This window comes from Dermochelys coriacea, chromosome 15 (genome assembly GCF_009764565.3).
Source record: "Dermochelys coriacea isolate rDerCor1 chromosome 15, rDerCor1.pri.v4, whole genome shotgun sequence".
NCBI classification, from domain to species: domain Eukaryota; kingdom Metazoa; phylum Chordata; order Testudines; family Dermochelyidae; genus Dermochelys; species Dermochelys coriacea.
This window is the reverse complement of record NC_050082.1, coordinates 22,109,878-22,135,922: the sequence shown is the minus strand read 5'-3', so window position 1 is coordinate 22,135,922 and position 26,045 is coordinate 22,109,878. Positions and strand designations below refer to the sequence as shown.

Here is a 26,045-nt window from a genome sequence, read left to right as displayed (position 1 = left end):
AAAAAAAGAAAACTTGAAAACCAAACATTTCCAGACAAAATCTGAATTTTTTTAATGCTGAAAACCAAAAATTGTAGGGGAATGGGGGGCATTCAATTTTCTGATGGAAAAATCAAAACATTTCTAGAAAAGTTGCCACGAACATTTTCCCAAAAAAAACCCAGATTTTCCCTCCCAAAAGAGTTTTGACTGAAATTTTCGACCAGTCTGAATAATGATGTTACATCAGAGCCTAATGTCAGGGTCAGAGGAGTCCTTAGCAAACAAAGATGTTACTTTCATGCCAATGTACCTGAAAATAACAAGGAAGAAAAATACGAACTATTCAGATGAGGCACACAAAGGCTGATGGAGCGGGGGGATGCTGTAACATTCACAAATCCAAACTCCAGTTAGTGGGGATCATTTCATACCTATCAGTCTTGACAGCATCCTTTTAAGTGACACTTTAAAAATGTTAATTGCATGTGCTAGGCACTTCAGCAGTGAGAGTAGTGCCATTGAATGTCAAGGGGATATTGAGAAGGGGCTCCAGATAAAAGCTACTGGGCTTTCACGTCACTGTGCTCGTCAACTGCGTGAGCCACCTATCAATCCTACCACAAGATCTTGTGTGGTTGCCTGCAGTGGTTACTGATTCGGCTGATAGTGCTGTTCTCTTTGGGTCTGTACTGAGTTAATACCCTGTTGTGGTGTTAGACATTCAGGGTGCTGCTGGCTGTGCTGTTTTGTTATACAAAATATAAAACTCAAGTTCTGTTCTTTTGGGATCCTTAATCTTGTTGACCTTTTGTTTGGGGTGTTAACTCCGCCATTCTGTTCAGTTTCCAACTTGAGTGCTTACATTTTGCCCATTTAAATTCCCTGAGTAGTTTGGATCAATATGTTGTTCTTCATTTCCTGTTCTAAACTGCTTTGTGTTTTGTGGTGTAGTCAGCAGAGTCCTTCAGGTCTGCTTAAACCAGGCCAGGATTTGAGGCTGTTTTAATCTGGGAGCTCCAGAGACCCCTAGCAGCAGCACTAAATAATCTTTTATAAACCCTACAACTGGGTGAATAACAGATTTATTTTTATTTACTGGCAATTCCTAAAAAGTTGCAGGGAAGGGGGATTATTTCAGATCAAATCAAAAATTAAACTTTTCAGATTTTCAGTGAATCAAAAAAAAGTGTGTATGTGTTTGCGTTAAACGAAACATTGTTTGACCAGAAACAAAACATTTTGTTTCCATTTCAAGCATTTTTTTAATGTTTTTAATTAAAAACAAAAATTTTGAAACAAAATATCATTTTGAATAGGAAAAGCATTCTAACATTTCATTTTGAGAATGTTAGAACAAAACATTTCAGGTCTGAGGAGATTTTTTTTTTTAGGGTTGTTTTTGGTTTGGGTTTTTTTTTTCACCCCAAATAGTTGTAAAATGAATGTGAATTCATGAAATGTTTTTCTCGCTCCAAATCAGCTTATTTTGAGGAGGAGGAAGTAATTTAGGTTGAAAAATTTCACCTCGCTCTAATTGCAACCAAACTTCACCTCTTCACGATGTTCATATCTGCTGCAGTTTGACCCGGAGAAGACTACATTTCAGCAGAGGTTGATATGATTCCTGGGTAAAGTTGTCTGTCAATTTATGTTGTAGAGCACTTTGACATGAAAGTTGCTACGTAAATCGTAAACTCAGCTCCCGCTCTCTCTTCTATTGCCAGGAGGGGATGATGAATAATGGCATCTGCCCCATACTTGCTGATGTTAGGGGGCATATGGGGTTAATTTAGTCCCTGCAAGATCATGCTGGTTTCTTACAGAAGCTTGCAGAGAAGTTGTGGAGGAACTGGATGATGTTGTTTTCCATTGGTGGTTATGACTTTTGGCCACAGTTACTCATGATGGGACAGATTCTGCTCTCTGGTACACACAGATAAATTCAGGGCGATCCCATTGAAGTCAATGGAATTACACTTGCATAAAACTGATGCATGAGGAATTGCACCCACTGCACCCGATTCTCCTCTCATATAGATCTTATACCAGTCTCCATCCACTGAAGTACGACTTCCACTTGATTTACACCAGCATAACTGGGTTCCATACTTGGCCCATTATCACTGGATGAGCCACCTCCTGATGGGACAGTAATTAACGCCAGTCACTGACTACTGTAGCTGCCTAATGACTTGATGGTTACGTGCTACGGCATGGTGTTTGCAAGGAAAGAGCTTAAGGGAGAGCTGTCTGGTAAGGTCATATTGTGCAAGTATCGGGAAGGAGGATAACAATTGAAGACATGGTCTGTGATTGGGAAAGTGAAAACATAGCTGCTGCAGCCTCCTTTGGAGAACGCTGGTAGCATACTGATGGCTTGAGGACTGAAATTATTTCCCCCCCCCCCTTTTCTGGGAAGATGTATTCTAACTCTGGGCTGTGCACAATATTATTCAGTTCCCTGCAGCCTTAGTCTGGGGGAGTCAACACAAACTGGGTGATGAAATTGCAGCAGTTAAGCTGATTTCTCAAAGGATACCACTCATTTCAGGATCTTTTAGTCATCATGCAGGCAGCTTCAGAGACACCTAAAAAATTGCTTCTATTAAATTGGAGCCCTCACTGGACAGCTTCAGCCAGACAGATGTGGCATCGGTGCCTTTGATTTGAAAAATCCCTTTACCTCCCAAGTGTACCTGCATTAGAAAAGCAGAAGGTTTACCATATCTAGGAGAAGGCAGGGGACTGTCGCAGGCATTACTTGTCTCCTCTAACAGGATGGTCAGTGTGGTTGAAGAATTACTTTCCTTAAGAGAAAATAAAGCAAAAATATTATTTCAGTACTGGTTTCATTTCCCTTCTGCGTTTTCCTGAATATTTCAGCACTCTTGTAATTTTTTTTCTTTTAATATACTCTTAGAGGCAAAACCTTTATTTATATCACTTGTCTCTATGAAACACAACCGGTTCACCAACCTTATCTGCTTGACGGCTGCTTAAAATTCCGGGTATGTCGCAAGGGACCAATTCAGCCACGCTGCTGCTGGATGTGACTGGTGTATCCAAGCATTCCATGGATTTGGATGGATTGGCCAACAGCTGGACAGCAGGTGTCATGGAAAAAAAGCTGTGAAAAAATTAAAGCCTATAGAAACTGGGCTCTAAAAATATAAGAGCTTTATTTTAAAATGTTAGGAGTGCAACTCACATAAGTGATTTGTGCAGTTACCTGGTCTCTAATGCAATTGTGTGTCTAACTAGTTTAAAAATCTGACACCAATTGCTTTGATTTAAGCCCATAAGAGTCAGGTTCTGTGCACAGATAACAAAGTGATTGACATCCTAGCAATAATGCGGGCAGATGGCTGACTGATAGGAAATGTGCAATAAGGCTACAAACCTTCCCCTAGATCAGCTTATTTTTATTGGTATTGTGGCAGACTGGGAGTGGGCAACCCCACTGTCTGAACACCCCAGTGTTACTTGACTGGCAGTTGGAGAAACAGGCTGCTAATATCCACAGCAACTGAGACCACTGCAATGGAAACAGGAGCCAATTTGAGGATTAATTGAACGATTAAGCTCAAAACACTTGAGTATATTCCCCCCCTCTCCTCCCTGCCACCCTTTGAATCCCTCAAAATGATGTCCAGCTAAATTTTCAAAAGCGGCCATTAGTTGTGGGTGCCCTGATTTGGGTGCCCTGCTGGGGAAACTGAAGGCATCTCAAGTTGGGCACCCAAGAAATCACAGAAATGTAGGACTGGATGGGACCTTGATAGGTGCCCTAGTCCGGTCTCCTGCACTGAGGCAGGACTAAGTATTATCTAAACCATCACTGACAGGTGTTTGTCTGATCCTCCAATGGTGAAGGTTCTACAACCTCCGTCGGTTTTGTTCCAGTACTTAACCACTCTGACAGTTTGGAAGTTTTTCCTAATGTCTAACCTGCAATTTAAGCCCATTGTGCCTTGTCCTTGATGGTTAAGAAGAACAATTCATCACCCTCTTCTTTATAACAGCCTTTTACGAATTGAAGACTCTTACCGTGTCCCCCTTCAGTCTTCTCTTCTCCACAATAAACAAACACAATTTTTTTCAATCTGTCCTTAGAGGTTGTGTTTTCTAGAGCTTTAATCATTTTTTGTTATTCTCCTATGAACTTTCTCCAGTTTGTCCACATCTTTCATGAAGTGTGGTGCCCAGAACTGGATGCAATACTCCATTTGAGTCCTTATCAAAGCTAAGTGGAAGAATTACTAGTTGTTTCTTGCTTACAACACTCCTCCTGGTACACCAGAATGATGTTTGCTTTTTTTGCAACAGTGTTACCTGTTGACTCATATTTAGTTTGTGATCCACTATAAACCCCAGATCCTTTTCTGCCGTACTCCTTCCTAGGCAGTCATTTCCCATTTTGTATTTGTGCAATTTATTGTTCCTTCCTAAATTTGTCCTTTATTGAATTTTATTCTATTTACTTCAGACCGTTTCTCCAGTTTGTCAAGATCATTTTAAATTTTAATCCTGTCCTCCAAAGTTCTTGCAATCCCAGCTAGCTTGGTATCATCTGCAAAGTTTATAAGTGTACTCTCCATGCCATTATCCAAATCCTTTAAAAAGAAATTGAATAGAACCAGACTCAGGACAAATTCCTGCAGGGTCCCAGTCAATATGTCCTTCTACCTCGATTGTGAACCATTGATAATTACTCTTTGAGTACGGTTTTCCAGCCAGTTGTGCACCCACCTTATAGTAGGTTAGTCTAGGCTATATTTCTCTAGTTTGTTTATAAGAAGGTCATGTGAGACAGTATCAAAAGCCTTTCTGAAGTCAAGATATATGGCATCTACTGCCACCTAAAATCAGTGGCCCACCTGTGGGCCTTACTACCTCAGACTTGAACACAGACTCAGAGAGAAGCCAAGACTCCACGAAGCTGTTAGAATATGTGATGCATTATTCTGTGCGTTCCAGTCAATATCTTCCCTAAAGGAATGCTTTAAAATAGACACCTCAGAAGTTTGGATCAGTAAGAGCGGACCTTTAAACTGCTTTTCAAATATACTATCCTGTCACTGAGCACAATGCTTTATCTGCTGCTCCTAAGCCAATAAACTAAGCAACTAAAAATGAGCTAAAAAGTATAATTTTGCATATTTAATACAATCTCTTCTTGCTGCTTTTAGCAGGCTGAAGCAGGCATATAATTTAGTACTGATGTTTGGAATACATCCAGTTTTTTTTCTGATGACATTTTGAAAATGCAAAGTTTCTTGAAAGCAGGGCGTTTGGAATACAGCTCCTCTGAAAACTCCTGATCGAGGTCTCTTTTATAGTGATCTCCCTTGGAAGATTTTTTACCACTTAAACGTTTATCTCCGAAAAAGGAAAATATTGCTTGTCTACAGTAGCCATGGAGGGATTTCAGTTCTGAATGCATACTAAATAGTAAACCCACTTCTCAAAGGAAGGAGAAGATGATGAATCATGGAGAGTTTATTTCTTGAGAAATATTATTTGTATTACAACAGCACATGATGGCACCGTGGGAAATCAGGGTCCGGTTGAGTTAAGCACTGTGTGAATTAGAGTAAGAGACAGCTCCTGCCCCACAAAGTTTACAATCTGCGTAGTGAAAACAGACAAAGGGTGGGACAAAAGATTTATTATTATCCCCATTGTATGGAAAGGGAAGGAGATACAGAGGGACAAATTTGTAAAGGTATTTAGGGGCTGAACTGTTGAAATCCATAAGAGTTAGGTACTTAAATACCTTTTACAAATCTGGCCCTGAGGGCCAGAGTCTCTCTTCTATTCCAGCCACTCTGTGCATTGTGAGTGGCACAAAGTGATTGAATCTGGCCAGCTGAGAAGTCTCGCGGCATAAATGGAGCTCTCTGCTGGCATGATGTAGCACACCACCCCACTCCTATGCTGACTGCCCTTCCCCCACTCTGACACAGGGGGGCATTTCACCTGCACTCTACCAATTCTCAGCTGCCACATGGTTCCATAGGAGCCATTGCCAGCTGATGGAGATGAACCATGAAAATCAGGAAGATGTGTCTTACACCCTGCTGGCCCTCCGCCCCTCTCTTGCACTGAGCAGATTTCAGCACAACAGAGAACACAGGGCTCAGGAACAGACTTTTAATGGTGTCTAAGTTCTTAAAGATGCAGACAGCCTAGTGGGATCTTCAGAAACACATAGGCATCTAACTCCCATTGGTTTCAATAGGAGTTAGGCGCCTAGGTGCTTGTGAAGATCCTCTGTGCACCTTTCTACATCTTTAGGCATCAAAATACCTTTTAAAAATCTAGTCCTAAGTGACTTGGCTAAAGTCTCTTAAGGAGTCTTTGGTAGCTTTGGGAACTGAAATTGAGATTTCCTGAGTCCCAGTCCGGTGCGTTAATCAAAAGGCCATGTTTTATATTGTGGTCCGAGATGTAAAGGTACAGATCCTAATGAGATAATATGATTTACTTTTATCTAAACAGTGCTCTGAATTCAATTAAAAGCCTATATTGTCTGTTTAAAAATATATACTTATACATATGCTTTTAGGGTTTCTCAAGTCATACATTAGATATTTTCCTTTAAAGAGCTTCATGCATTCTTAAGGCTGTAGTTTCTCATGAAGGTGTGGCCTCCCAAATCTGTTAATTGTCCAACTAGCTCATCCATTTCTTTTTGTCATGAAGGATTTTAGGGTTTAACAGATAACGGTTAGCCTAATATTGCAAGGTAAGAATTTAACACCCATCTTGTCTCCAGTAGCTGGTATATTTTGAATTATTACATGCACTCTATAGCTCTGCATGGGGATTACCTTTCTCACATCTCTTATTAAGGGTCTTCTGAAAGAAATTAGTATTGCTTGTACTTCTTTTGCTGGTATATTCATGCAAAGAAGAACTAGGTGGCTCCGGGAATAGATAATGGTTTATGGAGCCCTCCACTGATTCAAAGGCAGGCCGGTTTGATAGTGATACACCTTTATTACTATCTGATGGCCTATGTGAAAGTGAATTGATATGTCTCAGTCCAGTTCCTAGTGGAAAGCAGTTCACGTAACTATTGCCTCACCATTAAACCCAGGGCTAATAACATACAAGGTCTGATCTTGATCTCACTTCCGCTGAAATCAATAAGTTTATAACAGTGTAATTACTCATGATTTACACTGATGTCAGGTTAGGGTGAGTCCATTGTATGGAACTTGGCTATCTGATCTGGCCAAGAAAAGGAGACTATAGAAGAAAACAATTAGTTTTTCTACATCCAGTGTTGTTATATGGTCTATTTTTAACTGGCTAGAGGATTTGTAACACTAATTGGTCAAATTCTACCCTCACATCCCAGTGTAAATGCAGAGTAGCGCTATTGACTTCAGTGGAGTAACTGTCCTTAAATCGGTGTAATTGAGAGCACAATTTGGCCCCCAGATAGATCATATTTGGCCTTTTGGGGGGAAAGGCAGGTCTCCTCTTTTTGAGCTGGTTGTGCTTTAGTTGTCTTAACCTCAAATATATTTAATGTCATGGGGGAAAAAATCTATTAAATGTGCTAGTCTATTAAACCTCCGTTCAAGTGTTCGTCCAATCAATAGAATGTGTTTATCTAAATGAGCAATAGGAGGCGAGTTACTTAACCACTCTTCTCATGTGCTTTGCTTGGAGCTGGATTTTGTAGTTCAACGTGAGGACAGGGCAGCATACGGCTGTGCTGCCCCAAGAGCAAACCAGGCACTACGTTGTGACTTACAGGCTACGTCTGCCCTTGGATCTGGGAGTGTGATTAGACATACCCACACTGCCTTGTTAAAAATAGCAGTGAGGCCATGGTAGCACAGGCATGCAGCAGCATCAGCTAGCAGCCCAAATATATACCTCCAGGGTCCAGGAAGGCTTGTACTTGGGGCAACTAGCTGCTCCTGGAGAGTCATACAAAGACATTGCCACAATCTAGCCTATGAATTTTGAGAGTGTGGCAGCACTAGACACAGAACTAATAGAGCAGAGCAGGAAAGAGTTTTCTCATCCCACCAGAATTTGAGATTTCAGACATTTTCCCATCCCAAAACAGGACAAAAAGTCAATCTCAAAAAATTTTTGCAAACTGACCATCCAAAAAAATGTTTTGGATTTGGTCAGCTGAAACATTTTTGTTTTGCAAAAAGAAAAGGAGTACCCGTGGCACCTTAGAGACTAACAAATTTATTAGAGCATAAGCTTTCGTGAGCTACAGCTCACTTCAAGTGAGGTGCCACGGGTACTCCTTTTCTTTTTGCGAATACAGACTAACACGGCTGCTACTCTGAAACCTGTCATTTTTGTTTTGGTAATTTCAAAGTGTTTTGTTGTGATCTGACCTTCTAAAAACTTTTTTTTAGTGTCAATTAACTCAAATTTCAAATAAGTCATTTTGAGTTAAAGACAATCCAAAATTTTCCTTCTTGAAAATGTTGAAACAGGATGCTTTTGACAATTTTGAAACTTTTTTCAAAACTTTTTTGAATGGGGAAGATTCATCAATATCAATCCTTTCCCGAGAACAGTTTCGCTTACAATTAATGGATAATTTCTGATGAAAAAACATTTTGATGGAAAATTCCTCCAAGAACAACTCATTCATGAGAGAAGAAGTTTTCTCACTCTTCCGTTCCTTAAAGAAAGAAAAGGTTTTATTTCAGGCACAGATTGTTGTCTCTTATATCCAGGAGAAGGAACATAGAACTAAACAAAGGAGCTTCCATCTTCATCTTTTGAGGAAAATGATACTTGGAGAAATTTTCCACAGACGTACTAACACCATGTAAACAATGAGTCTAGCTGGCTGGTTTGCCAAGAGGCATTTCACTGTCAAGCTGGACAGTCTGGTAGAGGGAATACATGTCAGCTGCAATCTCCGCTCTCTGGCCCTGTGGAGTTTCCTTAAAGTCACAGTGTCCGAGCAGTGAATAATCTAATATTTGAGCATGAGTCTCTCACACTACAGCATTGCCAACTCGAACAATCTGATCAAAAGTGTTGCAATATTTGTTGTTCTTAAAATCCCAGCTTTTGGAGTCATGTGATTACCTGAAAAACTCAGCTTTCATTTAAAAAAAAAATCATCATGTCTGTAGAGTAAAGCTGAAAAATGTAACCATAAAGGCTCAAAAAGCAGAGGGCAAATAAAAAAGACCCAACATTTATTTTATTTTCTACATTTCCTTATTTTTAAACTAATCTCATGCTTTTGCAGCCCCTGACTCGTGATTTATGAGACTGAAAACAAACTCCAGACCTCATGACAACCGGTGTTGAGAAAGTTCCTGCAGTTTTTCACTTCAAGAGCAGAAGAGATTTCACTTTGTAACACAAAGGATTTATGTCTTTTAAATGGTATATTTCCATTTAAGTGATGACCCTAGCAGTGTTGTTGTAATGAAAGTGTCAAAATAAACAGCATGGGAGATGCAAATGAGGCACAATCGTTGGCTTTAGTGTTTCATTGTACATAATTTTTTTCTCTGGTTTTTTTTTTTCTGCTCTTTTTGAAGTTTCCAAGCATTATTTTCAGAAACCAATTGATGGGGCCGTTCTATTACCATGTACTTTTGTTGCCTGATCATTTCTGGGGCTGATTCTGCCACTCTTTGCAAGCTATACTGTATTACTCAATACATTGTGGTGGTGTTGAAATTGTGTAGAGTACGGTGCTACTCAACATGAGTTAGGGTGGAAAAATCAGGTCTTTTATGTTGCTGAAGGATATTCTTTGGATTTCTTATATCATTTAGCAAGTGTGACTCTGCATTGAGATGTCACTGTCAAACCAGATAGCACTGGAGAGCAAAGGGGTTACTAAATGAGGTTTTCAGTAGTTCAAAAAATCATTTGGTTCTTCTGGGATTTCAGTAAAAATATATTTGAGCTAAAGATGGATATATTTTTTTTTTAGTCTACGGTTCTTAAATTTATCTTTAAGGGTCACTGCAGTAAATCGGAACTATTGATTTAGCAGGTAGCGGTTCTTAGAATCACTTCATTTAAGAGTCAAAATTCCCACGTTACTCAAAGCAATAACTCAACACTTTGAAAATCGCTCATCAGGGACTGCCAGTTCATGCTTGTAGACAGGCGTTCAACAAAGATTTCAGTTTGTTTATGGATCTTACGTCAGCTGTGTTCTCTACCCTGACAGACAATTGTGTTGCCTCTCTTGCCCTACTTACTTATTATCTGACTTATCCGGCCCACTGCTCTGTGACAGCCTCTCCAGCATTCTGCTGGCCTCAAATGCTGCTGTCTTCAGCTGAACCCTGGCCATGATTGGCCAGAGCAGGCTGTTAAACCAGGACACACTTCATGTTTTATCTATTGCTTGACCTTTCCAGTGAAGCTGAATCTGCTATGAACTCCTCGCTCCAATGGTGTCATTCAGAACATGGACCCACCCCCCGCCAGCAATAGGGTTGTCTCTGGGTCAGGTTTACACAGCATGTTGCTTTCAACTCTTTGGTCTGCAGAGGGATTGCTTCTGCCCATCAGAACTAAACAGCTACTGATTTGAGCAGTATTATTTATCTACACTAGATAGACTCCGGCTAAGGGGGGGAATATTTCTCAAAGCAGTAGGGGTTTGGTTGATTAATATATGGTTCCCAATGAATGATCAATGAGATGCCTAAAGAATATTTCAAACCCAAGAATCCTAGTTATCCTACATCACTTGCTAATTGAATTCACGTCACCAGAGACTCAAAAATCAGCTTTTGGTCCATAATGAATATGATGTGCTGAATTGTATGGCAGAGTTTCTCCTGAGTCTTTTCCTTCTCTTCACCTTCTATATATTTTTAATTATTTTTATATAAACAAATCAGCTCTCCAGCTCCTAAAATCTTGTTTCTCAGTTGCACATATCTCCTCTGAGGTACAGTTCCTCCTGGCTGTCAGGGGATAGGAGCTTAGCACTAAGACTAAACCAGTAGTAAATTATTAACCCCACCACCATCAAGATGGATCAGCTGCTCTGGCCAGTGAGCACCAGTTGTGGTACTGTGTCTCCACCCATTCCCTTCTCCTCCCATTCTGCCTAAACATTACCCATCCGCTCCAGAGACAGAATATAATTCGGTGTTTACTCCTGTGCACCCAGACCAAGGTCCGGGTAACCTGCCTAGTGCTGCAAAGAGACTTCTTACTGTCTTGTCCAAGTTACAGTCAAGCCCTGAATGATTGATCTATTTACAGCTCTGAATGAATGCATGGAGTGAACTGGTCCAGGGAAGCTCTCACTCCAACCAAATCAGACTCCTATTCCAACCCCTGAGCACTTCTTTAGAAGCTCCTCCTGCCAGAAGCCGCATTTACAATCACTCCGTGCTGTGTACATTAGAAAAGTTTTATAATTACTTACTGTTCTGGCTGTTAAGCCGTTCTAAATGCCAGACATTAAGGAATTACCATTTCAGTCAGCGAGCAAGCTCTGAACATTAAACATGTTTCACGAGAAGGTTTTCCTTTTTTTTTCCAGCCATTACGCATCTCGGAAGGCATATTTTTTTCAAGTGGCCGCTTTCCCAGTTGTTGATCCTTTCTGTCTCTCCTATACAAAAGAGAAAAAAGAAACCGAGATGATGCAATATGAAGGTTTTATTGGCGTGAGTTTGAGATGGGTCCATTGCTCACCCGTGGAGGAGCTATAAGTGAATTATGCAGATCTTCCCGAGCAAGTGCCAATAAAACCTTTATACTGTACCACATGTATTCCAGGATACTCTATGCCACACATTTTACAGACAAAGATATTTTAGCAATGTTTTAGAGTGCTGCTAAAAATGCTGTGTTTTTATATCCCACCACCACTGAAGCCAGGCAGCTGTGCATGACTCCAAGGGCTAGGGAAATGATAGTCTGAGACTTTCAAAGCTCCTTAATAAGAAGTGGTGTTCAAATCTCGGGTGTTTTTGCAAATCTCAGCTGTAAGTGATGTATCTTAAAAATCTCTCCACATTACCTAAAATATCTCTAATAAACAGAATAATATTGGATTTTAAGGCTTATTATCTAGAGGCCATTTAAGACTAGATGTAAGTGCTAAAAGAAAAGGAGTACCCGTGGCACCTTAGAGACTAACAAATTTATTAGAGCATAAGCTTTCGTGAGCTACAGCTCACTTCATCGGATGCATTTGGTGGAAAAAACAGAGGAGAGATTTATATACACACACACAGAGAACATGAAACAATGGGTTTATCATACACACTGTAAGGAGAGTGATCACTTAAGATAAGCCATCACCAGCAGCGGGGGGGAGGAAAACCTTTCATGGTGACAAGCAAGGTAGGCTAATTCCAGCAGTTAACAAGAATATCAGAGGAACAGTGGGGGGTGGGGTGGGAGGGAGGGAGAAATACCATGGGGAAATAGTTTTACTTTGTGTAATGACTCATCCATTCCCAGTCTCTATTCAAGCCTAAGTTAATTGTATCCAGTTTGCAAATTAATTCCAATTCAGCAGTTTCTCATTGGAGTCTGGTTTTGAAGCTTTTTTGTTGAAGTATAGCCACTCTTAGGTCTGTGATCGAGTGACCAGAGAGATTGAAGTGTTCTCCAACTGGTTTTTGAATGTTATAATTCTTGACGTCTGATTTGTGTCCATTCATTCTTTTACGTAGAGACTGTCCAGTTTGGCCAATGTACATGGCAGAGGGGCATTGCTGGCACATGATGGCATATATCACATTGGTAGATGCGCAGGTGAACGAGCCTCTGATAGTGTGGCTGATGTGATTAGGCCCTATGATGGTATCCCCTGAATAGATATGTGGACAGAGTTGGCAACGGGCTTTGTTGCAAGGATAGGTTCCTGGGTTAGTGGTTCTGTTGTGTGGTGTGTGGTTGCTGGTGAGTATTTGCTTCAGATTGGGGGGCTGTCTGTAAGCAAGGACTGGTCTGTCTCCCAAGATCTGTGAGAGCGATGGCTCGTCCTTCAGGATAGGTTGTAGATCCTTGATGATGCGTTGGAGAGGTTTTAGTTGGGGGCTGAAGGTGATGGCTAGTGGCGTTCTGTTGTTTTCTTTGTTGGGCCTGTCCTGTAGTAGGTGTCTTCTGGGTACTCTTCTGGCTCTGTCAATCTGTTTCTTCACTTCAGCAGGTGGGTATTGTAGTTGTAGGAATGCATGATAGAGATCTTGTAGGTGTTTGTCTCTGTCTGAGGGGTTGGAGCAAATGCGGTTATATCGTAGCGCTTGGTTGTAATTTCCACTGGAAACATGTGAGCCGTCTCTTTCCAGTTGCACTGAACAAGATGGCCCAGTGGTTAGCAACTTGAGAAAGTTTAGTTTCAGTTTCTTGCTCTGCCACAGACTTCCAATATGATCTTGGGCAAGTCAGTCAGTCAGCATCGCGGTGCCTCAGTTTCCCATCTGTGACATTGGGATAATAGCACTTCCCATGTGAGCATGAATACATGAAACATTGAGAGGTGCTCAGATACTACAGAATGGAGACTATTTAAGTACCTTAGATTCTAGATCACTCCTGTCCAGAAGTCCCTGATTATACCATTGGGCTGGCTGGACCTTTTTTGTTGTGGTATTTGATACTGCCTATTTTACATCTGCTCACCAGCAATTTTGAGAGGTCTTCAGACTTCTTGATCAGGGGAGCTCTCCTGTCATATATTGTGACTCAGAGCAGTTCTGAAGTTGTGCTAGAATTTATTCTCTGTTTAACATACCTGAAAACTCTGGGATTGTCAATCATATATAAAAGCTTTGTCAGTTTCTAAGCATCAAACCTAGAAATGGTGAGGATAATACCTTCCCAGGTACCATTAATCTAAGGCATAATGGTGTCTTTAACAGCTAAATGAACTCAGTAGCTCAGACGATCCAGGTGTCTTTGCATATAATCATGCCTTCAAATAAATTACAAGTTCAATCCAATATGTATTCCTTTTGGGATGTTCCACAAGTGCATAAACCAGAGTTACCACAGTTGGCCTTATACTTATAAGCAATAAGATTTATTTAATAGGAACTCTTTAAATGGGAATGGGCTGATCTTGAGTTATGAATTGCTACGCCTATACATCTATCACATTATCCCACAAAATCACTGTTTAAATGCATGAAAGAAAATATAACCAAGTCATACAAGTGTCTGAGTTTCTCTCTTTCAAGAGAGGAAGCCTTTATACTAAGTAAAGGCATTTAAAACATTAGCTAGTATGAAGACTTTTCTGACTAAGCTTTTCAAAGGAAAATTCACCATTGAAACAATAATTGGGATGGGAAAGGTTTTACTTTTAAAATAATCATACAAGCTACGGTCACAAAGTGTAACTTAAAGAATAAAAAATGGTGGTTGCTTGTTGAACAGTTTAGAAGAAAAGATGGTAATTAGGAAAGTCTAAAAGCTGGACTCCTGATCAGTTCATCATGGACTGTTGCTGAGCCTCAGAAGTGGACCTTTGCCTGATGTTCACACACAAAAAAAAAAAAGTAGGGAAGATAGAAGCTACCATCTTGGTGAAGTCATACAAGAATCTGATGAGAGTCGGATTGAGTTGCACTTGGCATACAGGTCCTTGTCCTTTGTTAGAGGGAATAGGGGTAATTTGAAACATCACAGGAAGAACTATATGCAAGCCCCATACAAGTTAGTGTATAGTTATGGATGGAATGGAATAATTTCACTTCTCTGCAATGTCCTAGCTACCTCAAGGAGATCCCTTAACTCCTTGGCTGTCTAACAGATTCATTTCCTGCATTCTTTTTTTCCCCGGATGTTTTTAAAGAATTTCTTGGAGATTTTTTTTATGTCTTTGACTATTTGCTCATTAAATCTCCTTAGCCCTCCAGATTGTCACATTACATTTCATCTGCCATTGTTTATGCTCCTTTCTATTGGCTTTACTTAGGCTTTATTTCTATTTTCTGAAGGATACGTCTAAGGCTTAAATAACCTCTTGACCTAATATGGTTAAATAGGAAGGTTCTGTTCTTGTCTTACGTTGACTCCAACTCTCATTTAAGGACTTTAAATTGAGTTTCATTGTGAGCAATTCATATAGTTATAATGATTCACAATGATACCATTGGGCTTGGCTCTGTTCTCAGCTGCACCAGTTTTAGACTGGTATATCTTCATCTACTTCATTGTTGATACTCCTGGCTATACTAATGTGCAAAAGAAGAGAATCGGATTCACTGTTAGGATCAAATCACATTTGCAAAATTATAAAAATATTCAGTTGAGTAAATATCTTTGCTTATATCATACATCTCATCCTGGATCAAGGTAAAGTAAAGAAACTCTACCTCACTGTTCTTAACCTTGGTGGGAATCACATTTTGAATAATTCTTGTTTGTATTGCAAAAGTTTGTTGTATATTTGCATATAAATAACTACATTTTCCAGTAGCTAATATGATTCATTTGCACTCCTCAATCACTATATCTCTTCCCTTTCCCTCTTTTCATCTTTCCAGGAGTAACAGTTTATTCAGTGAAGTTGTGCAGATGAACTTTGAAATAGCCAGTTTCAGCAGTCTTTCAGGAACGCAGCCAATCACGTGGCAGGTGGAATACCCTCGGAAGGGGACAACGGACATAGCCCTCTCTGAAATCTTCATCTGCCAGAAGGACCTGGTAGGAATAGTTCCACTAGCAATGGTAAGAGATTCTCTGGAAAGCATGGTGCTCTGTCCCATCTTTAAACGACTGTCATTCTGTGAAGGTACGAAGCAGCCTTTGAGACTGATTGGCAAAGAGGTGGTCTTTGCCTACTAGATAATCCTGAAAGAATTCTTTTCTGAGATCAGTATGGCACTACTCCACCTTGGCATAATAATACTCTCCCTACGTGATGGAATCTCTGTTGGTATCAGTTGGATATCCTTTTTTTTATAGGAGCCAGAACCACACATGCATTTCATTGTGGGTGAAAATCATGCAATTTAGACTAACTGCACACACACACACACACACACACACACACACACACCCCCCTGCCCCTTTAAAATAAAAAAAATCTGCCCCTTACTCTTTAAAGCTTGAGTTCCCCTGTTTTAAACCATTCATTTACAGTTCCCTTTAGGCTACCAGTTGGTAACAGAGGGCAAAATATACTTGCTGGTCGCTTTTTAATTTTTCCATTAAGTGCTATAAAGTTTGATCATAAGAACGGCCATACTAAGGTCCCTCTATTCCACTATCCTGTCTTCCAACAGTGGCCAATGCCAGATGTCCCAGAGGGAATGAACAGAACAGGTAATTATCAAGTGATCCATCCCCTGTTGCCCATTCCCAGCTTGTGGCAAACAGAGGCTAGGGATGCTGACAACTCTTGGGGGCACTTATCACCTGCAACTCCTGTTAACAAATGGGAGTTCAAAGTGCTCAGTATTTAGGAGGATGAAGCCCCTACTAATTAGCTGGCTGTTCCCTAGCAGCATAAAGCACTTCGGTTTTAGGGAGAGAACAGAAAACGTCTTTAAAAAAAAAAAAAAAAGTCCCTTGGTCTGTTTGGAAAATCACTGGAAAAGTCTATTCTGAACAAATTCTGCTTGAGTATCCTACCTTTTCTGGGGAATTTTTTCCTCATGTTAATTTATTTAAAAAAAAATTCCTTCTCCCACTGAAGTGCATGTGTGTGTAAACTCCTCGAACTGGAGCAGCCCCAATGATATTTAGGTGAAAACAAGATGTTTACCAAAATTAAAGGACCAGTGCAGACTTTAATACTGAAAGATACTTTCTGTTGATGGTTTTTGTTGGTGAAATTCTGGCCCTCTTTTATTTTATTATATTTTTACATAATATTATGTGCTAGATAACTGGGGAAGAATTATTTTTTGCAATCAGTATGGCAGTCTTCAACTTATATGCTATGTCAGTGAAACTCCTGCCGATATTCTTTGGAGATTTACTTACATAGATCCTGCTCCAAAGTTAATTGAAGTCAGTAGAGAGCTGTGTGCTTCAGAACTGGTCTGAGAGAAATGTTGCCTTCGATTACCTGCAGAGCTAAATATGGCAATAAATATTATGTCCTCAGTCCTATAAAGACTTAACAACATACTTAAGACAGCTTCTTCGAGTCAGATTCTGGCCTTAGGGAGATTCATTCAATGACTTCCAATGAAGCTACCTGTGTCTATCTTCTGGCAGAATTTACTCCCCACCCCCTTCTATTTTCTTTAAGAATTCATTGGCTCCTTCTTTGTATTTCATGCTGGATCTATTTTTATACATGTTAAAATAGTCACTAATGCCTTTGCACTTGTAGGCAAGATGCAGATAGACGTGCACATGTCTCTGAGAGATTAAAATGCATCCTTTTATGTTGGTTTCTCTAGCAGCCTGAGTCCCAATTTAGTGAAACATGGGGTGCACAAGGAATATGGGATGAGGCCCTGGAAGTACCAGTGGTAGTACTATCAAGCATTACGGTTTTTGCAAGGGATTTAAAGGACAAAATTATACCTTAAAATCCTTCACTTTGCAAAGCTTCCTTGTGTGTGTCTGTTTCTCTAGTGTACCTTGTGATAACGCTTGGCAGCAGCCATAACACATTGTGCTAATAGAATCTAGCTGGATGAGATGTCAATGCAAAATTGGCTTTGCTGGTGGGATATTAGGCGATAAAGGGAATTTTCAGTTTTCTGTTAGCTAACACTGCAGCTCCAGCCAGGACACTTTCTTCATTTAAACGTTAATTTCCAGCTGAGCTGATTATCTGGCAATTCTCTTGTTCAGAGGTAGAGAGAGACACAGAGAGAGCGTGATGCTGTGTCTGCTGAGAAGTTGTACTTCACGATCTCTCTCAGCTAGAAACTGTAAAGCATCTCCTACATAAAAGCTAGGTCCTGGTGTTTTATGGCAAGTATTTTTCTTCAATAATTTGGAAGGGAAATAGTAGAAGTAAACAGACCAGATTGATTTCAACATGAATTGTGCCCACATAGCAAAACTGCTACTTTCAGAATTATGTCGTTGGAGGAAGGAACTTTAAGGAGGAATCTTTGCAGTTACAAACACAGAGGCAGTGTGGGCCAGTGGTTAGGACACCAGTCTGGGACTCAGGATATCTGGGTCCAGGTCCTGACTGCAACTGGCCTGCTGTGTGAGCTAGGAAAGTCTGTACCTCGGTTTTCCCTCCCACCCTTTGTCTGTCTTGTCTATTTAGATTATAAGGGCTGGGACTGTATCTTATTATGTGTTTCTACAGTGCCTAGCAAAATCTCATTTGAGGCCTCTAGGCACAACCATAATTCAAATAATAAGATAATACAAACAGTTAGTTATTTTTAAAGGTGATTATGAGGTAGAGTAAAATAATATAAAATATATACATGGATTAAGAAGAGATGTTAAACATATATCTGTAGATGTATATCTAGAGAGAAACTTAATAATGAGGACAGTCCCATCCATTAGCTGGGTAAAACTTGTGTTCCAGCTCTCTGGAGCAGCAAGCAGATTATGTTGGCATAAGATAATGGACAACAACATAAAAAACACCAGATGCAAGAAAGGAGGAAGGAAAAATAAATATCAGGAAGCAGGAAACGACAAATCTTTTGTTGGGATAAATATAACCCCAGGATCACAAAAGTGGAGTGTCTCTCATGTGAGCTGTTCAAATGCTAGACTAAAACTTATGAAGCTGGCAAGATCACACATTCTTATTACCCTCTTTCTAATTATCTTAAAAATAGGAGAGAAGTGGGAAAAAGAAGAATTGTTTTTTTTAGGGATTAGAGCAATTGCAGCTCAGGTATAATGGAAGAGAAGAGATTAAAGAATTGACATTGTCAGAAAGAACTGAACCTACAATACCAACATAGCCATGTAGGTCAGGGTTCAGTGGAGCAGGTGGAGGACACAGCAACTGAATAATCAATTTAACTTCATCCAGGAACCAACAGGGAAACTTGTAGCAGCACCTAGCTGCCGTGGGCCTGGCTAGCTAACTAGGTAGCATGGACAAATAAATACGAGCACTAAGAAGTTGGTGGTGGTAATGAACAAAAGAAACATCAAAACTGTCAGGCTGGACATCGGTGAAACAAACCTGTCCCAGTGTTCCCAGTTCTGTCTATAAAGTAGCAAAGAAATGAGCTGTCCAGTTTTATGATGTATGTTCCAGAGTTGGGGAGTTAATAGCTCTGGTCAGTTTTTAAGGCCATTTTATCCGTCAATTATTCAGAGAGAAAATTAGTGAGCTTGAGATTCCCTTGAGCCACCACCATAATACACCATGTAGTTATTCCATTTAGGATGAGGCATAAGATGTGGGAGGGGTAAGAGTCATTCCTGACAAACTGCAGACAGGCCAGAAGCTCTGGAGACCTCATTCCCCAAATTTCTTTCCATACCTTGGGAGAGCAGAGGACAATCCAGAATGACCCATTGCTAACAGGAAACAATACGACCCAACTCTTCTGTAGCTCTTGATCTTAAAGTGCTTTACAAAGGAGGTCAGTACCACTATCCCCGTTGTACAGATGGGGAAATGGAAGCACAGGGAGGTGAAGTGACTTGCCCCAGATCACCCAGTTGACAAGTGATTCTGAGACGCTCAGTGTCCTCATTTTTGATACAGCTCTCCCTCGCTGAAATTCTGCTTTCAGTTCCACAGGTATCCCCATTGATTTTATTGGGATTTCTCCAGATGAGCACTGGTATAACGGAGAGAAAAATGGGTCACTTACTGCTGTTTTTTAAAGATCTGGTGGAATTTTTCTTTTAAAAAAAAAAAAAAAGTTGAAGAAAAGTGGATTTTTTTGGTTACATTTCTGTTGCAGCTCTTAGGGTTTTCAATAAAAAACTCAAAGGCAGAAAAAAATGTTGAGGTTTGAAGATCGAAAAAGTTTGGCTTTTGATTTTCAAAAAACAATTTTTTTTTGTTTTTTTTAATCTAGAAAAACAAAAATCTGTATTAAAAAATTAGAAATAAATTCTTTTTTTCCACAGAAAGTACCTACCACCTTGCAACTAGCTGTCTTTTTTTCATGGTTTTTTACCCTTACTCATCAAGAATATATACTAAAATTACCACTGGGGGCATTGTATCAAAGGGCATCTGCAATCGACCTTTGCACTACCAAAAGCTTAAATTTGCCACTTGGAAAATAACTCATTTTGTTTCAGTATCAGTGCACATTCATTTTTCATTCTGGGACATCTGATGTTGACGAGGGTGTATGTGCCTTTCACAAAGTGTAAGATAAGAAACAGTGGGGATAGGTTTCCTTCATGGGGAGGGAGGGTAGTGAAAGCCTTATAAAATTCATTAGAGAATAGGGTGCATTAGAGAGAGAGAGAGAGAGAGAGAGAAAAGAAAAAGATTTTCCCTATCAAAATACAGAATATGCAGCACAATTTACAGAGAAGAACAATCTTGCAAAGATTTAACTCTCTACTATAGAACTGTTGTCTGAGAACAGTTGTATTCTTTTTAAATTAGTTCTGATTTGTTGTTACTTATTCCTGGATCAATTAGAAAAGTGCCTTCATAGGAGCTTGATTAATTGTCTGCTAAGCTGCTTTTGAAAACCTCTTCAATTAATCACAACTAACCTTAGAGCTTGCCAATTAAGGTGTACTAAGGGTTTGGCTATACTTGCACTTTATACCGCAGTAAAGCCGCCCGGAGCACTCTACCTCACTCCCTGTCCACACTGGCAAGGCACGTAGAACGCTCTGGCTCCCTGGCTGGAGCCCTCCTGGTTCTCCACCTCAGCGAGAGGGATAATGGCTGTTGCGTATTGGCTGAGACGCCCCAGGGTCAGTGTGAACAAGTTACTGCACTGTGACTGACCTCCAGAAACGTCCCATAATCCTCTTAAGCCAAGTGGTCACTCTTCCCTTTTTTGGGAAATTGTGGCAGGGCCGTTTCAAAGCTCCATTTCAGACAGTGGCTGCTTATCAGCTTATCTGATCGGACAAACGTTTACCGTTTGCTGTGGGTGAGTGAGAGAGTGAGAGCCAGGGGGCGTCGGAGGGGTCTGAATTTACAAGACAGCACGCTGACACACTCTCAGCACCCCAAAAACCCACTCTTTCCCCAACCCCACGTACACACAACACACTCCATCCCACCCCACCCCCCATTTGAAAAGCACTTTGCAGCCACTTGAACGCTGGGATAGCTGCCCATAATGCACCGCTCCCAATGCCGCTGCAAATGTGGCCACGCCAGTGTGCTTGAAGCGGTCAATGTGGACAGACTGCAGCGCTTTCCCTAGTGCGCTCTCCGAAGGCTGGTTTAACCCAAAGCTCTCTACAGCTGCAAGTGTACAAGTATCGCCTGAGTTGCACAGCTTACGTTCCACAGCCTCCTCAAATTTCTACCCTATCATGAGCAAATGCAGCCAGCTGTATTGATTTTTGCCAACTAACGAGATAAACAAAAAACCTCCAACTCATTCACTTTTGTGGCACATGCACACACATACACACACACAATCCAATTTCATTATGAAGCCTCAACATTTATGTGCAGTTCAATACCAGGCCAAGAGATAGAAACTTGTACAAGAGACTTCTGTTCATGGGATAACTCCAACAGATAAACAGTTGTATTTAAGAAGCATTTCTCCTACTAAGAATTCACTGTGGGACAGGTCCATCAGCAGAACCATGCACTTGTTGATTGCTCATTTGATACCCAAACCAATAAAGCAACATCAGCATTGTAGTAGACCTCTTTCCTGTAGGATAGTTCACCAGTTCCTGTAGAAAACTCACCTTGAATTCACAGAAAGGCCAGTGCAAGACTTTCTGAACCCCATGCAAGTGGCACAGAAGGGCTGCAGCTAGCAAAGCAGCCCATAAAATAGAATAGTGGCAATGGAGCACCCTGACTTTGAGTCGGGGAGATGAAATCCTTCTCTATACTTCACCTGCATAAAATCCAGCTATTCAAAGTGGCGAAGGCACCAGCTGGATGTCAGAAGCACTGGGTTCTATGCTGTCTCTGCTTCAGGCTCCTTGTGTCATCTTGGGCAGTCATGTAACTTCCTTGTCCTTTATGTATTTCCATCTGTAAAATGGGGATGATGCCAAACTTCCAGTGGGTCCATGTGTGTCTGTACCTGGGATGGGATGTGCTATGCACATGCGGAGAATTATTATATTTTTCTATTTTGATTTATTTTTGCTGCATCCTGTGAGCCACTGGTTAACTCCACCTCAAGGGATTATGCTTTTGTGTCACGGCAAGCCAGCCTCTGGGTAGCAGTAATGCATAGCTGAGGTTCTTTTTTGTTTAGCATTACTCTGTATAGCTCCACACATACTGTGTGTTCCATGATCCCACTTTGTTTCATTGAGAAATATGCTGTTCATGCATACCTGCATTTGCCTTTGTAATTGAGTATATAGGAGGTTGTAGTATTCCCATCATTGGAGGTTTTTAAGAGCAGGTTGGACAAGCACCTGTCAGGGATGGTCTGGGTTTACTTAGCCCTGCTTCAGGACAGGAGGTGGACTAGATGAGCTCTCTCTGTCTTCCCAGCCCTACATTTCTATGATTCTATATTGAAGACTCTCTCAGGAGAGAGAGTGGCCATACATTCAGAATGCAGAGCTGCGAACCTTAGCCAAATCTAAAAACATGCTTTGCAATTTTCATGCATGCATGTTAACTTTTTTCATCAGAAAGCACTGGTCAGCAGGAATCTGTAGCCCACAAATTAAATGAATTCATCCCCAGGCTGGTCTCTAGTGGATAAGTCTCATCACAAAGGAGCCATACAAATCTATGACTTCATACTGTGAAGTCCTCCCTCCTTTCATAGATCTCCAAGCCAAGGTAACAGATACAGAAGGACGTCTCCTTCCCATTAGCCACAAAGAAATGAATGAAGAAGAGTCCAGGTGATATGAGGAGCCACACAGTTCAGGAGTTCTTCAGGATATCTGAAGATATCTAAACAAATTCATTTTCTAATTTGCTGCATACAAATGAACCAACAAATATGTGCCATGTTGAACTTTTCTTCAACTGAACAAATATTTTCCCAGTTGAGTGGAATGATGAATGATGCAAAACATACATTTCGATTTGAAGGAAATATATTTGATGTAAAAAATTTATCCTGGCTATTTTGTAACAGGATATATATTTTTAAAGTGAAATTATGTTGTAACTGGAACTGGATAAATTAAATATGAAGGGCCAAATCCTGTAACCTACCAACCCCACCTTTGGGCTGGCAGTGCGGGCTGAACTTGGGATCTCCAGTAGTAAAAACTCCTGAGCTTTTTACCAGTTAAACTACAAAAGTAAGTCTTTTAGGAGAGAGCAGTAACAGACTCTTAAATCTATCATGTGATCCTGCCTACAGAGAGGGACTAAATTGAGGTTAAGACCCACGTCACTTACACACCTGCAACCCCATTTAAAACGGTGGCATTGCATTGGTTTAAGTGAGGCCAGAATTTGCTTGCTTACGCTCTAGATTTACACTGACACAATTTCCACTAAAGACAGTGGCATTGCTCTAATTTTATACCAGAGTAACTGAGATCAAATTCTGACCCAAATGATCTGCTTGTGAATTGTCCATGTCAAATACAGCACTAAAAGCTGTTTCAGTTAAAGATGCTGTCCGCTGTCAGTCACTGTTGATTTGGTCCATTTGTTCCAAGTAGGGTCCTTTGTTACCTACCCTATAGAAAACAAAAGCAACAAAAGGATAAGATGTGTGCATTGATCCCAAATTGATCAGAAGCCACAGACAAAAGTGAAAAGAATTCAAAATGGCTCAATTTGACCGGATTTTTGTTAATGTATCCTGGCTGTTATAGCCAGTCATTGAACTTTTGTCTCTAGCCTGTGTTTTCTTTCTCTTTAGTACAATCATATTCAGGTCTCCTTTTTGTGGGGAATAAGGATGGATCAATAAAGCTATCCCAGATGGTTGGGATTCATTTTTCCATTGGATCAGGTTGCATGTCATTTTCCATGCAGCACAACAATATATATGATTTTCCTTTTTTTGGCCACCCCATCTCCTGACAGCCTCTATTGAATGGATTACTTTGGGATTTTCTAAGAGGCAAGAAGAGATGCAGTCAGCAGGCTTCCAGATGTGTAAAGTATTCTATGTGTAAAGTATGCAATTTAGGGAACTCTTGGTTTTCCTTGCCAACTTTTCTGTTCTATTAGAGAGAGATTGATGAGAGGCTTAGGATATGTGCTTCTCTGCCTTGACAAGTGGGAGCTCCAGTAACAAATGGTGAAGCAGCTAAAGTATCCATTGAGATTTTCAGTGACTTTATTATTTATTGTTTGTATTACTATAGTGCCTAGGAATGCCAGTCAAGGATCAGGGCTCCATTGTACTAGGCACTGTACGGACAAATAACAAAAAAGACTGTCCCTGCCCCAAAGAGGTCAAAATCTACAGTGTCAGGCTGGCATGAAATATGATGTGGTGTTGTAGCAAGTTCAGCATTCCTGTTATTTGGAGATCTGTTTTTTTCCTTGCCACTATTAGCTTATCTTGATCTCACTCTCAATTGACATCCCATGAGAGTCAAGAATTTGGGGCTCCCTCTAAGCAGTGGCCAACACAACAACCCCTCCGCCCCCCTGCAAAAAAAGAATTTTTTAAGCCATGGTTTATATCTGAAAAGACAGTTGATTAAAAAGCCTGACCAGTCAATACAGCCCCATGGACAACTTCGAAGCTGCCACACATGCATGAGCAAAGACCGTGGAGAGGCTCCATAATAAACCAGCTCAAAAGTCTACTCTGGACCCATATGATATTTGCTTGAAAAGGACATTCCAGAGCTATGTATTTTGATGCCGTAGCTGCCAAGTACCATATTCGCCATATGTACCCACAGTTACTGCCACCTCTGCCAGATTGCATGGAGGAGAGCAAAGGAGCATTTCTCAGAAGGAGCGAGGGACCAATTTCAATGGCTGATCTTCTGCTGAAGTTTGCAGCTGACCCAGAACTGGAATTCAGAGGCAAATTATAAGGCTATCACACCTGCTGGGGAATTCAGAATCCCTGAGGTAAAGTTCAACCCTTAAGCTTCCCCATGAGACTGCTACAGAGGCGGAACCAAGATTTTCCAAAGGGTGTTGTGGCATTATGACAGACAGCAGACCCCAAAGGCCACCCATGGTTTTGGCATCGGTGGTAGCAACTGTTTATTGAGTAAATTGCACCTCTATATCACCTTTCACCCAAGTATCTCAAAGCATTGTGTAAACAGCGCTCACTAAATAAGTCTCATAACATTCCTGTGCTGTTATACTTATTTTACAACTGGGGAAACTGAGGCACGGATCACTTAAGTGACTTGTGAAAGGTCTCACAGTCAGACACTGGCAGAAATGGAAACAGAACACCGCAACATGGGCTACATGTCTGCTGCTCTACCCACTAGATTACAACTCTTCCCTAAAGAAATAAAGTCACAGGATGAATAGTGTTTGTCCAGACTAGACTTTGTGATCCTCGTTTAGCTCCAGTTAATTGATTACTAGCTGACTCACGTTACCTAGCATGTTTGTTGCAGGAGTTTGCAGTTTACCCTAGGACTTGCCTCCATATTCCGGTGCTGTCACCTTAAATAGACACTCTGATGAACAATGATAAGGTATGTTTGGAAATGTAGCAGGTGCTTTGCTGGCTTAGGTGATTGGTGTGTTTGGCAGCAGTAAGTAGGTTATCTCTGAGTCATGCTGAAAAACTGGAGCAAATTCTTTTAATTGGCCAATTTTTAATGACGGTTTTGATCTATAAAGAAAGAGTTAATGTTTCCCGGGAATAGTTCCCACGGTCATTAACCGTTAGGTGAGATCCACCTACCAGAGCAGCACATTGTTTATGCTAGGATATAATTAAGGAGGGCCTGAGGTGCTTCTGTATAGGCAACAAAACTAACTAGATAACAAGGAGACACGTTATTGTAATGGAAGGTAATGAGTGACCGTGGGGAAAATAAATTCACCTGGACTTTTATGAACCGTAGTGATATAATGAGCTACCCCAAGGATTTAAAAATCACCTTCAGTTTGTTAGACTTGT

At 40.6% G+C, this 26,045-nt stretch overlaps 1 protein-coding gene across 3 annotated transcripts in view; it reads left to right on the top strand.

Moving 5' to 3' along the window:
- The window catches only part of TMEM132C (transmembrane protein 132C), a 301,428-nt gene that overhangs the window by 207,704 nt on the left and 67,679 nt on the right, over positions 1-26,045 (top strand). For all 3 annotated transcript variants that reach the window (XM_038373834.2, XM_043498134.1, XM_038373835.2), the window contains one exon: positions 15,474-15,657. In XM_038373834.2, the coding sequence (XP_038229762.1) occupies positions 15,474-15,657 (184 nt within the window). The remainder of the gene's footprint in view (positions 1-15,473; positions 15,658-26,045) is intronic.